We start from the raw sequence: 17002 nt of genomic DNA, 5'->3' as shown, positions 1-17002 counted from the left end.
TACAGGGATACTCTTCATTTGAAAATACGGGTTTGCAATCATGACATGGAAGTATCCATTAATAAATAGTCAGATTGGGGACTCATACAACCCAGGAAACCTCTTTGGTGAGGGGACTACAAGTGTTTAGAATGCAGCAAAAAAGGCTACCAACCATTTTCCACATGTATTCTCCCAGTAATCTGTAGCTTAAAATCTCTTCAGCTTGGTGGTGTAACTAGATTAACATTTAGGACCTATTTACTGTGGCAGACAAACAATGCACCTATGATCGACTGTGAGCTGGGCTTAGATTTCAAATTTCAGTGGTAAATGTGGTTGACAAACTTGCAGTTAAATTAACATGATAGCCCTGAAGGATGAGGATGATGTTTGTGCTTTACAGATAAGAATAGGTGTTGAAATTAGTTCTCAAAGAATTAACCTGAACTTTAGTCCTTTCAGTTTTTCAGTCTCTTCATAAAGCCTATTAAATACCGCAGACAGGGCTTATGTCATTAGTCTCTTAATGTTATAAACATTTAATGAAGTTAAATTTGAGGTACAACACGTTGTAAAATCGATCTGATCTTGCTGGGGAGACAAAGGGAAGAAAATAGTTTGAGTCATTTGGAAAACAAATCAAGAATTATATTCACTTAACTTTGAGGTGGGTGAAAAATGGTGACCAAGACAGATAGACCCATTGTATTTCAAAGGAGAGCAGGGGCTGGGAGCAGTGGAAACCTCTTGCTATGCTAGATGCTGTCCAACATACATTAACACCACCATCAGTGGCAGGCAGCCCGACAGGAGTCACTTGGGAGATGACAAGCAGCACTTTCCTAGAAATTGGAGGAATTTCACTCTAAACATTGCTGCTTCATTGCTTCTTCCCCAGAGCAGATACTTCAGCAGCTGGGAAATTCAGTGCTTTTGACCACATCTTCACTGTGCCTTCCACAGTAAACTTGTCAAGGGAATGTTCACCTGCCCCCAGCATTGCTCCTGTTCCCCCAGGCATGGTCTGCCCCTTTGGTTCTCCAATGCTGCCTTTCTTGGCTGCAGGACAAAGCTATTCCTGCTATAAATGCCTGCAAATGCTTTCTTATAATTGGCTTTCTAAGGAATATGTTGGAGTGTGAGGTTCTCTCCCCTCCTAGTGAAGTGGGAGCAAAGGGCTTTACAGGCAGCCAAATAAGTTTCCTCACATGGTTTAGCAGCACCCAATGTCCCCTCAAAGTGCTAAGTGGAAGTAAAGAAATAAATAAAAATAAATAAATAAAACCCTATTAGCAAAGGATTACTGTGTAAAAATCTAAGACAAAGAACAGGAAAAGTGAAGGGGCAACGGACGTGTTAAAATGCTGCAGACAACAAGCTGCTCACAGGAAAGTGTATTTGTCCTTTCTTTTTCAGACTCATTATTTATTTTCTCTATTCTTCAGGCCTAATGTCTCACTAATGAATTCCAGGGGGATTTTTGAATCATGGTGATATCATGGGTTAAACCCCTTCTCTACTTTTTGAATGTAAATTCTTTTTGACATTCTTACTTATTGGGGAGCATTGACTTCTTTCCTACAACAAAACCAAAGGCTATTCGCTTTTGCATAGTTAACATTTTGCTAATGGGTAGCCAAGATTCTCTCAGCAGCTCAACAACATTTTCTAAAGCTCAGTGGCGTTGTTGTAGCAACTGGTGGCTGATCTGTGAATAAAGCAGATGTCATTGTGGCAGGAGAAAGGGAGAATAATCTATCACCCAGCCACTACCACTCCTGCCCGAACAAGTCATCAAAATGACACCTTTGGCATGTAGTCACTAATGAAGGGCTGTGTACCACCTTATCTCATCTTGTTATTATAGAAACCAACATTATATGTGTTAGAAACACTAAGAATTTCTCAGCCCAGCTGTCCCTGTGGAGGATGCACAGCTAGGATGTGCTGAGGCACTGACAGTTTGCCAGTTTCCTTTTAGGCTTTGATTGATTTTGCACTTTCATCCAAGCTGGTCTGACCTAAATAAACACAATATATATTCTGGGAACTGTTTTTTTCTTTACTGTTTAATCTGAACTCAGCTCATGCGGCTTGCATCTAGACATGGGCAGACGTCAGAGTATTCTGACAGGTACCCGAGCTGAGCAGGAAAGGAGGAGCAGAAGCAGATAAATTCCCTTCTCAGAAAGGGTTTAATCCTTTGGGGGGGGATTGGGTTTTTTTTTAAGCTTCCATTCTAACTCTCACATTTTGTACTTAGTTGGTACAACTCATTCACCCAAGGGAGTCACCTCACACCCCCCTCTGTTGGTGGCAGAAGATACAATGTGGTTTAGCACTGTTCTGTGAAACGCTTTCCATTAGAGTATTTGCTAACTTCTGTATATGCTTTCAGTGATGCAGCATCACAGCAACTGGTCCCTGCTTCATGGAGACCCTCAGGCTTTGCACTGAGCTTCAGCTTGCCAGAGGCTGTTCCCTCTGCAGAACTGACTTAGACCACATCTTCCGACTCTCTGCTACCTCCTTTGCCTCAAATCATTGTTAATCATTTGACTTCAGGAGACAAAACACAAAACCAGGTTTCTACAGTCTCCCCAGTGCATGACTCATACTTAATGTGGAGGTTATATTAATTACTGTGTGCTTAGCATTTAATGAGGCTGACAGGGAGTCTCCTCCCTTCAGCTCCACGGAACACGCAGTGAACCTACTACATGCAGTGAATATATTTCCAAACCACTCAAATCTGAATATGAGTTTGAGGCAGCTCAGTCATTGCTTGAGCTCCTTAAAACGGGATGGCAAAAGCTGAGAAATCTGGATCAGAGTCCGAATTCTTTCACTTCTTTGTGCCCACTGCCCAACCTTCATGTGCTTTTGTCTCCTGATTTCCTGTTTGTTTATGGGGATAACAGTGGCTGACTGAGACCAGGCTCAGTGCAGAGCACTTGTACAACTTGGCACCTGAGCATTATAGAAGGCCAAAAGGAATTATTCTGATTTTTTGGTGTTAAATTATGTATCTTCCAGTCCTGTGTGATGGCATTATGGTCTAACACTACTACCTGTACTCTATCTTCTCTGTCAGTAACTTCTTCCTCAAGGTACCAGGTATTAAATATCTTGAGTAGTTTAAAACAGTTCAGATCAAATTTAAGTAATTTCAACAATAAGCTCCATGTGGACAAATAGTGCATATTTTCATGGGCCCACGTGCAAAAGAAAAGTTGCTAGGAAAGAAATTAAGTGCGAGAAACAACTCACAAAACAGGTTTCTTGCTGATTCAATGGAATAGATGTTTGGATTTGGCCAGAGCCAAATGAAATTGTGCTGTGAGGTGTGTAACAGCTAGGCAGGCTTAGCTTTGGCTGAAGTCTTTAACTTTGTTTTAAAAAGCCATCAGGGCAGCTTTCTCAATTGTATTGAAAATGTGTGTAAGGAGGACATGGTGTGTTAGATGGCTGGAGTAATGCCATATTTCTTGTACTGGCCTGGAAACTTAAAGGTACATTATGAGAGATTGAACTTTTTTTTATGTTGAGTTTCCTCCTCTATTGTATTACGATACAGACTAAAAAAACAGGACACACGAGCCATCAGTGACTGGGAATGGACTGGAAAGCTTATAAACACTCTAAAGAGAGCTAAAACTCCAAATGCTTGGAGAGAATAAAACAACAAGTGTATACACAACAAGTGTATAACACATGTATGCAGGCATGAGAATGGGTAAGTGAAGCACTGCAGTAACAGCATATATTGTGCACATATGTGTGCACATTGTGCACATTGTGCATAATGTGTTTTTCCCAAGAGAAACTTCTGTGCATTCTTACGCATTAGAGGTGCACGGGTTTTCTATGCTGGTCGTATTGGGTTTTTGAGGTACCACTGGTGAATTGTTTGTATTGGCAACCACAAAATCAACTGTGGATCTGGTACGATATATACTACTTGTATTTTGAGTGTATAGGGAGAGGAAAGCTGGCATAGCAAACACATACTAGGGCTAAGTTTTCTGAACTAAGTTTGATTATGTGTTACTAAGCATAAGTAAATTCTGCAGTGTTGATACCATCCTTTTTACCTCATTTGTGGTTTTTTTGTGTGCACATAATCTTGGGAACATTTCTCCAATGTAAGTATGATCTCATCTTCTCATAGAGATATCAAACCTCTTTACAAAGGTATCATTTCTAAAAAAAAAGTGGGATGCAGAGACTTTGCTAACAAAATTACAAGATCAAGGTAAGGAATTACATAAACCTGAGAGCACCAGTAGTAAATATATTGTGCTACACTTAGAAGTGAGGTTTCTCCGGGACTTGTTTCTGACCTCCGATTGCAAACTACATGACACATGTTATAGATGAATCTGTGAATATATATATTAACAAAATGGAAAAATCAGTAATGTCACAGAGCTCCAAAGTATCAAAAGAAGCCTTTTGGCTTTTACATCATTACCTCTGGACAAGAGAATCACAAAGTTTTGGCATTCTTCTTCAGACACATGGAGTCCTATAGATCCAAGCGCATCTCTTCATTATTTTGACTTATACATTATTAATTCAGAGGTAGGGTTCCCTCAATTTTTGTTCAAGATTAAAGTGCTCACATTTTGAGAAATTACTGGTACAATTTTGACCAGAAGAACATGAATTGGGTTAGCAAGTCGGGTCACTTGCCATGGTGAAAACTACCCAAAATAAGCATCAATTAAGGGAGAATGTTTTGGAATTTAGATGAGCTTGATCATCTGAAGTTTTACTGTGATACAATTCCTGCACTTGGTTAAATTTTTTAACAGTTTTGGAATATTCAAGCCTGACTCAGACTCTACCTCTGTTGGCTGACAGCAACAGCATCTGCCAGATTTGGCCAACTTTGTCTGGGCATGTCAATCACTGAGGCTGCAGGATAGTCCTACCAACAGCAGAATTGGAGAGCTTCTTGTTCAGTTGACTTCTTGGGGTTACGAGTTGGGTGCAGAGGGCTCTATTATTTAATACACTCATTTTGACATTCACAGCACATATTTCTGATACCTGTTATAATGATTCTATGATAGATGTAAAAATGTTGTCAGAAATTAATTTGAACATATGCACCCCACCTGTACTCTGTGATGTTTCTGTATTCACCACACTGATTTTCAAGTGTGGTGAGTTAAAAACAGTTCTATAATCCACAGATAAGTCATTAAGACCCTTGTATAATATGGTTCATGTCCATTATTTTCCTTTTCTAAGTAACTGTGCACTGTTACAGTAACTTTACCAAATGAGCCACTTGAGAGCACGTTTTAAGGATGTTTTCGGTTTAATTATCACTACTGAAAGACATATCTCCATGAGGTTTGTGCATACATGGCAAAGAAAACTTAATCATTGACTGATTCATGTATTATGTAGGTACTTCTAGTATTCAAATTAATTGTATTCAGGTTAGTTGTCCTTTTAAAAAGGCTGAGAGGTAAAATCCTTACAGTGTGCTTAGGAATCCCAAGGCAGAACTGCTTTATTTCCATTAATCCAGGTTCTGTTATCAAGTGAGGAAGTGAGATTGCATGAATAACAGCTTCCCAACTTGCAGTTATGCTTGTTCTGTTACACTTCCTACTCCTCTTGCATGTATGTTTTCTTTAAAAGCCTCAGCTGGGTTATGAATGTGAGCAGCAATCCAGCGCTTCCCTTGGTTAGTGGAAATAAAAAGATATGTTTTCTTTTGAGAGCTGTATTGTTCTGCAGTTGTATGCATTTCACTCCCATTGTGTGGTTCTTCACCAGGCAGAAATAGAGCTCTTCTATCCCTGAGGACAAAGAACAAACTGTTGTCGGGGGAGGGGGGGGGAATATCTACCAAACTGTAAATCTTTCTCCTTCTCCCGTTTATTCTTCGTGCCATTCAAAACCGTTTAGCCAATGAAAAGTTAACTCCAGACTCATGGCAGATTCTGATGGGCCAGGTTTCTCCTGTCTAAGATGATACAGACAAATTTCCAAGTACTTTCTAGTTGAATGCAGCGTTTTCCTTGCTCTTTAATGCATAGTTCCCAAATTGTTCTTGCAGTTATCAAATTGGTATTTTCACTAATTAATACACTGATCATACGCAATGCTGTAAAATACAGGGGAATTGTGGATCAAATTCATTTCATCCTCATCCAGTTCTTTATTATTGTGAGTAAAACTGTTTAAAGTTATTTGTCCTTCAGTTACTAATCTGCTGGCTGTACATTGCACATCGCTGCTTACTGAAATAGAGAGGCAGCAGGACTTTCACAGATTCTTCTTCCAGGGTAATAACATGCTGCAAAAGTAATAACTTGTAAAATAACTCTAACCATTAAGGAAAACACATTTTCAACTATGATATGGTATTCACTAAGTAAAGAGCCAATACAAACTGGGGGAGGAAGGGAGATTCCAATATTAAACGTTAGGTCTGAATTATTGAACTATAACATATAGTTGTAATTAACATCCATACTGTACATACTTCCATTTTATGTCTTATCAATTCTTGATGCATGGAATTTAGAACTATAAACAGTGACTCAATTATGCCCTGAATTGCTTTTACATTGCTTTATACTGACAAGTCGTAAGTTTGAAAGCAAATTATAGTCACAATTTTATTTTGATATCCTGTGCTGGTGTCTGAATTGCATAAAAATTCTATTTTAAGTGGCAGTTCTGCAAAGAAACTCTCTATTTGATCTTAGGTATACATTGCAGGCCCAGGTACTGCATGGGCTTGTGTTCTTACACAAACGATGTATGTAAGAAGTTAAAACAAGGAAAAAACATGTCACATTCAGACAAGTTCTAAAAGGTTAGATCCTTAGGGTGGAACTTTAAAACATCTTTTGTAATACTTTTATTTACTAAGAAAACTTCCTCTGGTTTTGCAGTCTTAGGTGGGAGTTTTGCCTTAGAAAGATCAGTGGACACAAGATAAATCTTGTACTCCTCGTAAGGCTCGCTGTTCTTACGAGGAGTCAGCACTGCATGCTAGATTGAGGTTTGTCTCCTTACTGATGCCCCTCTTAGCCTCATTAAAAGTGTGAGATTCTATAGTCTGGAAGTAGAGAAAAATCTGGTCTGTCCCAGACAGAGCATGCAATATCATCGGTTTCTTCTTCAATGAAAAATATCATTAAAATTAGATTAGTTTTTTACCAGTCACTAATGTCTCAAGCAGGAGAAACAGAATGATATTCACCACTCAAATAGCTGGAGAAATTACAGTGATAAAAAGGAAATACCATAAAGGGAACACAAAATGGCTTAGCTGGACTCTGACAAACAAGTGAGTAGTCTCAAAATTTGCGTAGATGTTTTTCTTAATTCCTGGGCACTGGCCTTTGGGGGGAGGGGGGGAGGGAAGGGGAGAGAGAATAATGTAAATGCCAAAAAGAGCTGGACAAAAAGTAAGCTTTGTATCCTATCTATGAGAATCAGACAATGTGTGTCATGCTAGTTTTTACAGTCATAGTCTACAGTCTTCCACTGATTAAAATCAAATTTGACAGTAACACAATATAGAGGTTTAACTGACAGCACACACAGCACTTTTGCTAGTCATAACACCACAGTTTAATGACTGACGCATGTGGGAAGCTAATTCGGATTTTGCTTTACTTGAATGGGATAAATGAGCATCCAGTTCATACCAATGAGGAATTCAAGCCATGTGACAGAATTGATGCTACAGACCCTGTTCTCGTTTTGCATATTCCGCAAATGGAGCTGCAGGAAAAGAGCCCATTTATGCACACATTCAGAGAGAAAAGTCATTCTGCTTCCTGACACATCCACCAACTGCAGCTGAATGTATCCAGCTTGCTGCTGCTGTGTCCACAAACTAATGACCCTTCCTCTGTTAAATAGCCTAAGAATTACAAATTGTATGCTTGTTTTGAGAAAAAGTACAGGTTGAACAAGCAGACATAGTATAAATAAAATATTTATATAAAAATAGTCTCTTACAAAATATACTCTCTTATCCTATGGTTGATTTTTCCAAAAGATGGGTTTGTCTGGATTTTCTTTTTTTTTTAGACATATTCCAAACAGGATTTTAGCAACATTTCTTTCTTTAATGGAAGGAAAACCACCCCAAAACTGGTAAAGATTTGCAACCCCTACCACTTGACTTTTGTTCCAGACATCTAGCAGCAAACAGGAGAAAACAAACAAACAGACAAACAAAAAACCCCAAAACAACAGTGTGTGTTTGTGTATGTACATATATATATAAAGATGCCAGCTTTTGTACTTAAACATCTAGTACTGTAGAACACATCCTGCAAGTCCAACTAATAGAAATATCCTAGTGAAGAATAATATATACAGCTCCCGTTTTTCCTTGCTGTTTCTACAAAATTATTCCACAAAGCCAGCTATCTACTTTAATTGCAGAATAGATCCAAAAATGTTGGTAGAGTTCTTTTTAATTAAATAAATTAATATTAGTTTTATCTGAATAAATTGTTAAATATTGCTATTATTATGCTGAAGTGTCCCAACTCCCTGTGCTGAAATCTGCAGCACACACACACACACAAGAAAGGCAGATAAAGCAGTGTCTACAGAAAACTTCAAAAGTTCTACTTGCTGTAGCAAATAGTATGAAGTGGAAAGATGGGCAAGAGCAGCAGAAGCTTTTCACGAGTGTAGAAGCCTAATTCTGTGTCATCCACACACTCACATGGGCAGTTCACGACAAGGCACTGTCCATCCCATCCTGTGCAAAGCCCTTTTTGAGGATTTCTCCTCTGCCCCTCGCTGCTCCTTGTTACACTGAAGTTTTTCCAAACCAAGAGTTAGTTGCGAAGCTCAGAACTTTTCCTCTGAGCGGTGTCTCTTCACAAGGCAGTCAATACTTCTTGCTTTAGAGGCGCACATTAACTGAGATGATCTTTTTTCCCTCCCTGTTTTGTGTGTCAGGTGGCTCAGGGTGGGGGTTCTTTGTTTTTGTTTCCTGGCTGACTTTCATATGAGTCTGAAATGTGTATTCACAGAAGCAGTGAAACATGAGAAGAAAAGAGAGGGCTCCATTCATCAGCATTTCTTCTGGGAGAGAAGGTCTTTCCTGCAGTCTTCTGTAGGTACTTTGAGTGCATGTGCAAATGTATTCGTGGCCAGGGACATGCCAGCCTGCCCAGCCACGTGCTCACTTACAGGTATATACTTCTGTCCTCTCACTGCAAGTGTTGCATTTAACATAGCAGCACCAATGAAATTTGCAGTTGCACTGCCACACTCTTGAGTACTGGTGTGTATTGTAACCTCGACCACAGCACATGAGATCACAGCCGTTGGACTGCTGGGCTGTCTTGTTGCACATCCTGCCCTGTGTTCCCACACTGCCAGTGACAGGGTCTTCTTCACAATAATTGGGAGATTTCTCTATATACACTAAATCTGTATCCATGGGTTTGCGATAGGAAAGTGGCTTCTTTATTTTCAGGAAGGTGGGACGCTTGTTACGACTTGCCCTCACTGGTTCGACTTGAACAGCTTCGTTGTATTTGTCCTTAAGGATGTAGCCCAGCTCCCGGAACTTAGGCAGAGTTGTCCAGCATGTTTTAGTGGTACAAGATCCTGAGACCCCATGGCACTTGCACTCTAACTTCATGTTTTCTTCCAGAATCTATATGTGGAAAAACAAAGAATGATGCATTAATACAAGCAAGAGTCTCTTCAACAGGGTTATTTGATACATATTGAATGACAATAACAGATGAGTTTGCTCTCCAGCATGAATTGACACCTCACAGGCCACATTTCCACCAAAGCTGGGGCTTTTGCTTGCCCAGGGACATTGTTGTCTCAGATAGGAAATGCTCGTCAGTGTCAGCTGAGCATTGCTGCAAAGCTGATTCCCCATTTGCACTTTGAGTTAAGTAGGGAAGAAATCCTTTCCTAATTTCACAGCCCACAGAGCAAGGGTAAAATGGGGCTCTTCTTAACCACAGTTTTCATCACTTTTATTTCCAATAGGAATGCACAGTGCTTCAGATTCATCTGATGTTACAGCTCTTGATACATGGCAGTGAAATTAGGAACTGGCAGAAAATCACACTATTCCCTGACATGCCACATGCAGAATGCTTTGAAAATTCAACAATAGGTACTAGAGCTTGATTCTTGTAAACACAGGTTAAAACATAAACTGCATTTCAGTTCTTGCACCTGGACATGACATCAGCTGGTGCAAGATAGGAACAAGCAGCTAAACTCTATCAGGGGTTATTCTTCTGTTGGTCTCACATCAATCAGCAGTGTAGAACAGATGTTCATTTATTCACGTAGGCATCATCTCTTCTAAATGTTGCAAGCTAATGCTCCAATTTGGAAATCTAAGTATTATTTTAATATACCATACTCACATTATTTGTTTGAAGTATTTTGTGTCCTCTCACAGGGATCACGCATAATACGGAATGCCCCAGCTACTTTTAAGAAAACTAGGTCTGTTTTAGTGAGTAAAGATGAGGAATAGGTTTCATGTTTTGTCATCAATTATTGTGAAAAAATAATCTACCTCATTCATACTGCAAAAGCATCTCAAACACCTCAACTCCGTGGTTTGCTCCACCCTGTCACATGTTCTCTTCTTTGTAGGGGTATCTCATGCTTACACCTGAGTTGTCACTACATTCTTACTGAGGATAACAAGCTTCGTCTTTCCTTCTACCTTCCCATCCTTGACACTTTATCCTTGTACCTTCTCCCTCCTGCTGCTTGTTCATCAACCCACTCTGCAAATGAAACTGGAGACCAGCTCAGTCCCTGCTGTCCATCCTGAGCCTTATAACTGACCTCACTGAGCGGCTACATTGGGTCAATGCTAGAAAACATACCTAACTCCAACAGTTAATTTCCCACTGATCTTTGCCTGAAAGAGGTCATAACGATTTTGATGATTAAATTCTGCCCAAACCAGCAGATCCCAGCAGTGGAAGTGCAGCCAGAGGGATTATCTGGGTTCAGGGAGTGGCCACACAAGTTTTTCCCTGAGAAAGCCCAGCTGATCCACACAACTGACCTGGGCAGCCTACAAGGGTTGGTTGTACCCTTGTACAGTGATACAACAAGTTGAATTAATCCTCTTTTATAACCCCTCTTCAATTTCGGACATTTGGAAAACTTGCCATTCAGACACTGGCACTGGCTGCTGCTCCAGCCTGCACTGATGGAGCCAAGCCCAGCTCAAAGGCTGGACATGTGTCCTGGGACTCAAAAGACTAAAATCTTAGCATAAACCAGGGGTGGCAAAGGAGAAGGAGCACAGCTGCAGATCCTAAGTGGTGCACTAACCCTGATGAACATAACTCCATCCTGCTCTTGGCAGCCTTAGAATGAGTAATTTAGAGACTACATGTAGTAGCTTATTATTCTCATACCTTTTGGTCTTCAGGCTGTTCCCATGTCATCTAGGCACAGTAATTGCTATTGCCTAACCTTAGGAGAGTTTGCAGCTTTACTTATTGTTCTTCCTCTGCCATTCTTCAATGAAGACAGGGTTTTCAAAGGCATTAAAATAGCTTTATTTTTAGTCTACGAGTGAAGTGTCAGCACATGTGGTCTGAAGGTCTGTACAAAGTATAGGTCCAAGACTTTGAGAGATCTGAACTTAGTATATACTGGGTCACCTTTCACACTACTGTTTTTAGGTTAATTTTCCATGCAAACTATCTATGACTGCCCTAAAACTAAGATGTGAGAAACTATTATACTCAGATCTACATCTTAACTTGCAGTTCTTCTCAAGCTTTGGCTTACATTTGCATTATCTTGTTATCTTAAGTTTCTCAGCCACTGCATGCTTCTTTTATTGCTCACTCATTTATGAGGTAGTACGCTAAGAAGATAGATGAGGAGAGGGAAAAGGAGTTATAGCACAGAAACCGGAAAAATCACATAAATTCTTTTAGCCTCATTTGTACCTTTTAAAATCTCTCTTTTTTTAAATTTGAAACTAGCCAGGGATGCATTTCTCAGCCCTAATTCAATCCCTGCTTGTGTTCAGGGGCTGGCCTTATATCCTGGTAAGATGTTCAAACTTGCAACAAAATATTTCTCCCTTGCCTGCCATCAGGATCATCCAAACTGACTTGAAACATTAATACAAAATACATCATGTGTCATCTACCCAGGTAGAGCTTTTTTCCTGCAGTGTACTTAAATAGCCTAAATTGCCTTTTGGTCTGTTTCATTAACAGCCCATTACAGCTAGCAACATCTGAGAGAATTAGTAGTTCCACTAAAAGAGCTGAGCAAGCTGCTGGAGCAGTTCAGCAACTGGGCAGCCTCGTGGCACATGTTGGGCTCCTTGAAGTGACATGATGCCAACCAGGATAGGCTTCTGCTTTCCTGGGCTCAGCTAATGCTGGGCATAGGCAGTTAGGATAAAAAGGAGTGGGTTTATGTGGAAATGAGATGTTGGAGTAATACTGGTTGAACCAAAGTGTCAAGGGTCCTTCTTAGATGACAAAAAAATTCTTGGAGAGGGCAGAAGGATGATGAAGAATGCTGTCCTTTAACGCTGTGCCACATTTACTGGTTTGGTTTGTAAGTGGTACTTTCTAAGGTTTACTGGCCAAGCCTCTCTACACACTGTTGGGGCTGCATCTCCAATACACTGTGCTAAAATCTGCCTAATTTGGGTCAACTGTACTCTGCAACTGAACTTTCCCATTTAGTTCTGCCTTTTGTAACCCAACCTCTCTACCTTTGCCTCACAAACCCTTTTGTAGGTTCTGTTCTGGTTTATATAAAATCCTCACTGGTGCTGTCTTTCAGTGTGTGCGGTTTTCCAAATTCAGCCAGAGATGAACTGACCCTACAGCCCTTAGGAAGTAGGCTATGTGTAACTTGAACTGTGTCTTCAGCAAAGACCTGCAGTGTTGATCAGAAAGTTTTGTTGTACTGTGACATCTGGTGCTTAGACTATTCGTTTTGCATTAAAATATGTGGAGAGTGGTATTTTAGTACCATTCTAGTAGCCTCTGATAAATCAGTGCCTTTATAAATTGCAGATGAGAATTAAAAAGAGAAGGAAGAAGATAAAAGAGGGGATTCCTTGTGTAGGGACAAGAGGCCTCAGTCTTTCCCTTGATTTCTGTGAACCAAAAGAAATGTTCTACCCCTTAAAAACTCAGTCTGGTTAAAACCAGAAAGCGTTCTTCACCTGTCAAGACCAGGATATGTGTCTTTGAAGGTATTAACCAGCAGCTCTCACTTTTTACATTAGATTAAAACTTTATACGTATTGAGAGTGACTTTTCCTAAAATGTAGGAAGGGCACAATGTGTTGTGAAGGGCACAAAATTTTAATCCTAGATCCTCTGTTTCTTACCAAATGACCATATCCAGCTCTGTCAGCCATGGAAAGTAAATCTGTATGCACCAGTGAATGCTCTGAACTGGATTAAATGTGAACAAAGAGCCGGAGTTCTTTTAGCTTTGTCCACTTTTTCTTTGAGCTCCTACAGTAAACTGTCAGTACTTGTTTTTCTCTCCCTCTCTCCCCTTGCCATTAGCCTCTGGGAAATAGTTTGTGTGAAGAAAACTTGCACTGGCTCTCTTTATTGATGTTCTCTTCAGATATAGTACCTTTGGGCACTGCCATTAGCAACTTAACATGTTTTTTCTTCACCTTTGGTTTTGCAGAGAATGTGGAGGGTGTATCATGTGAGGGTGGTAAGCACAGATCTGGAGAACCCTGCAGCCCAGGAGCTGCATGGGCTGGCACCAGCGCTGCAATCCTGCAGCAGTGGCCAGGGCACTGTGTAGCTGAGCCAATGGGCCTGGTTTCCAGTGAGACCAGCAGAAAATGGTGGCTGGTGTGGCTTGGCACTGGAGTGGTATTTGCTCTCAAGTGCTGTCCTGCAGCCGTATCTGAAGTGTGCCCTGTGGGTGCTGGGATGGGTGCCGTGGGTGTTCGGGTCAGGGCAAATGGAGTTGTTATGTGGCTGCTGTGCTCAGAAACATGGGTCACCCTCATGCAGTGGGTGTTCTGAGCTCAGTGTCTCTGTTACCCAGTTAGTCAGTGGTGTGTACCACCTTGCTTTTCCAAATGCCTAGGCCCGGGCAGTCTGAGACCCCACGTGCCCTGTGACTCACATGTGGTCAGGTACCAGGGACAGCCCTGGGTTTGATCACGAGAACTCTAAAACACTTGGTGCCAAAGCTATCCCAAAGGACTTATATCTGAAATACAGTTACCATCGCACCTCCAGCACGTTCTCCTTCACCAACAGGATTCCCATGGAAACTAAATCCTGCCTCCCAGTGAGTACACTGCCCATAGTGTCTGAGGCCAGGGACCCTTTACTGCTACATCAGAAATAACTCTGACTCTAGCTTACAAGTGAAGCAGATGTAATGAGTGAGACAACAGACACTTCATTCCTATCCCACTAGGGCCATAATCTTTCCTAATTTTGTGTAACATCAGGTCATCTGGGTCAGGAAATACTTGTCCCTCCGAGTGCCTGAACAAATACCTTTACTACACGTGAAAGAACTCACAGCTACTGGCAAAACAAGAGTGGTTTTTCACTCTGGAGAAGAGCATGCCAGGGGCTGGGGAGCAGTCACACCACTTCTGTGGGCTGGAGAGGCCAATGGACAGGTGCAAATCTGCCCCTTTCAGCTTGTGGCATATGAGGACTCATGATTTATATTAGTTTCAGAGGCAATTGTAGCTGTAAGACAAAGCTACTCAAACTTCAGGATTATATTAGAGATGTGGGTTTCTGCTTTTGAAGGATTCATTGAGGAAAAATACTGTTTAAAACTAACACAGTAAAAATACATACAGTAAAGCCATGTAATAGTTAGTGTTCGAACAAATTAACTTGCTTGAGAACCAAAAGGATGCTGCTGTTTAAGTAACTTGCAGGACTGTCTTAACACCAGAGCTCTAAAACTCAAGGAAACAATACTTGGTGCTTTTTGCAAAACAAAATGATTGCAAAACAAAAATGAACATGAGAGAGGATAAACCAAGAAACACTGCTGCTGAAGAGAAAGCTCCTGAAAGCTTTGAATGTCAGAAACAGCATAATAAAAAAGTACTCTATTTCAAGTTTAAAGTTATCAAATGCATATTTAAATGGAAAAGATTGATTCCCATCAGTGGATATCCATTCACTACCTATATTAATAGAGCTTTTGTAACATGTGTTCTGTAGAAACACAACATATTTTGCATTAATATCCAATGGTAAACTAACTGGGGATGAGTTTGGAACCAATTCTGTCCCATATTAAGAGTGACTTATTCCAGTCTTTCATATTTCATTTGAACATATTATGAAGACCTTATTAAGCACAGCCAAAATATCTCTTTTTTTCCTTTTTCTCATGTTTTTGATTAATAAATCTGTGCAAAATAACAATACCTGAAGTCAGTATCAAACAAATGTGATAGGCTGAGCTGTGACTATCCCAGAAAGACGACTGCCCTGGCAGGTTGAACCATTTTTTCATTACAAGAGACTTTTGGTTTTGAATACAAAATGACTGTGAAATCACCACAGCATGTGACCTACATCCATCACATCACCACTACACTTCCCTCAGACTAGGGCTCTAAAGAAAATCAGGCAACATGCTGCTCTGAGGACGAATAATGAAGACTGCCAAGAGAATGCTGCTGAATGACAGAATTCTGGAAGCCTCACAGGTGGGTGGTATTTCCCAATGCCACCATCTACCCTCAGGAATGGAAATCCGGCTTTAAAGAGCAGAAACGCTTTTTCCAGATTCTAACTCATGAGATCCTTAAAAATTAAGACTTCAGAAATTTTGTGCTCTCATAAGTTTAACCTTTTTTGTAACATTGCTGCCTTTTCTCTGTGCCACCACAAAGCAATAGGCTCCTTACATTTCTTATATGCATTTTATAGAGTTTTATGATTATTTTTATACTTTCTGTGGAATACTGGTTGCCTTTTACTTCATGTTTATAAAGCAGTTGACCATATGCAGCAATGACTTTGTAAATGTAGCTTCTATTTCCACAATGCATTAAATAAGTAAAGTCAAAAATACACATTAGTCTTTCTGCATGGTCACAGCATTTGTGCACTGTTGTCAGCAAATGCAAACTGAGTGAGATGTGCTTCTCTTTCCCTTTGTATTGTTTGAATTAGAGGACGGGAGACCTGGTACCCTTCGTTCAATGACTAGCACTGTGCGGAATAGCAAATGAGCACTGAGAGCAAGGCCAGTAAAAGCTGAGAGGAATGCAGTAAAAAATGTTTTCTCCTGCATATTTTTCTTATACTTCCGATAACCTTCATGAGTTACAATGCACTAAATCAATTTATCTCCACTTCTGGGACCAAAAGCACCGAAAGAGCAGTAGAAAGTAAATGTCACAGGATACTTTCATTGTTGTAATTTTTGAAGAATAGTTACACTTAGCATAAAAAGGACATAGGAGTTTGTAAAAAGAGACATTTAATAAGGCAGATTCTCAGACAACCTAATAATGCTCTTCTCAGATTAAACCATAAGGCATGGCGTGTGCCTTTTTTCTAGCTGTAGGAACTGCTATGTGAAACAAAAAAAAAGGTGTCTTAATAGTGATAGGACAAGGGGTAACGGGTTGAAACTTAAACAGCAGAGGTTTAGACTGGATATAAGGAAGAAATTCTTTACTGTTAGGGTGGTGAGGTACTGGAATGGGTTGCCCAGGGAGGTAGTGAATGCTCCATCCCTGGCAGTGTTCAAGACCAGGTTGGATGAAGCCTTGGGTGATATGGTTTAGTGTGAGATGTCCCTGCCCATGGCAGGGGGGTTGGAACTCGATGATCTTGAGGTCCTTTCCAATCCTAACTGTTCTATGATTCTATTCTAATATTAAGCTTTCTGTTGCTTCCAGGGGTCCTCCTAGGAGAACACCTTATATCCCACCATAGCTGCTCCTGGGATGAACCTCTGCCAAAAGCCTCACAGTTTTGCAAAAGTGACTATGAGAGTGGATTCC

At 40.4% G+C, this 17002-nt stretch overlaps 1 protein-coding gene across 1 annotated transcript in view; it reads right to left on the bottom strand.

Annotated features, from left to right (window-relative positions):
- Window positions 1-7944: 7944 nt before the first annotated feature.
- Window positions 7945-17002, bottom strand: part of WNT7A (Wnt family member 7A) — a 36145-nt gene continuing 27087 nt past the window's right edge. The window contains exon 4 of the mRNA XM_034066422.1: window positions 7945-9649. Within this exon, the coding sequence (XP_033922313.1) occupies window positions 9170-9649 (480 nt within the window). The 3' untranslated portion in view covers window positions 7945-9169. The remainder of the gene's footprint in view (window positions 9650-17002) is intronic.

This window comes from Melopsittacus undulatus, chromosome 9, assembly GCF_012275295.1.
Source record: "Melopsittacus undulatus isolate bMelUnd1 chromosome 9, bMelUnd1.mat.Z, whole genome shotgun sequence".
Classification (NCBI taxonomy): domain Eukaryota; kingdom Metazoa; phylum Chordata; class Aves; order Psittaciformes; family Psittaculidae; genus Melopsittacus; species Melopsittacus undulatus.
Note: the sequence above shows the minus strand (reverse complement) of the source record. Positions and strands in the feature narration are given on the sequence as shown.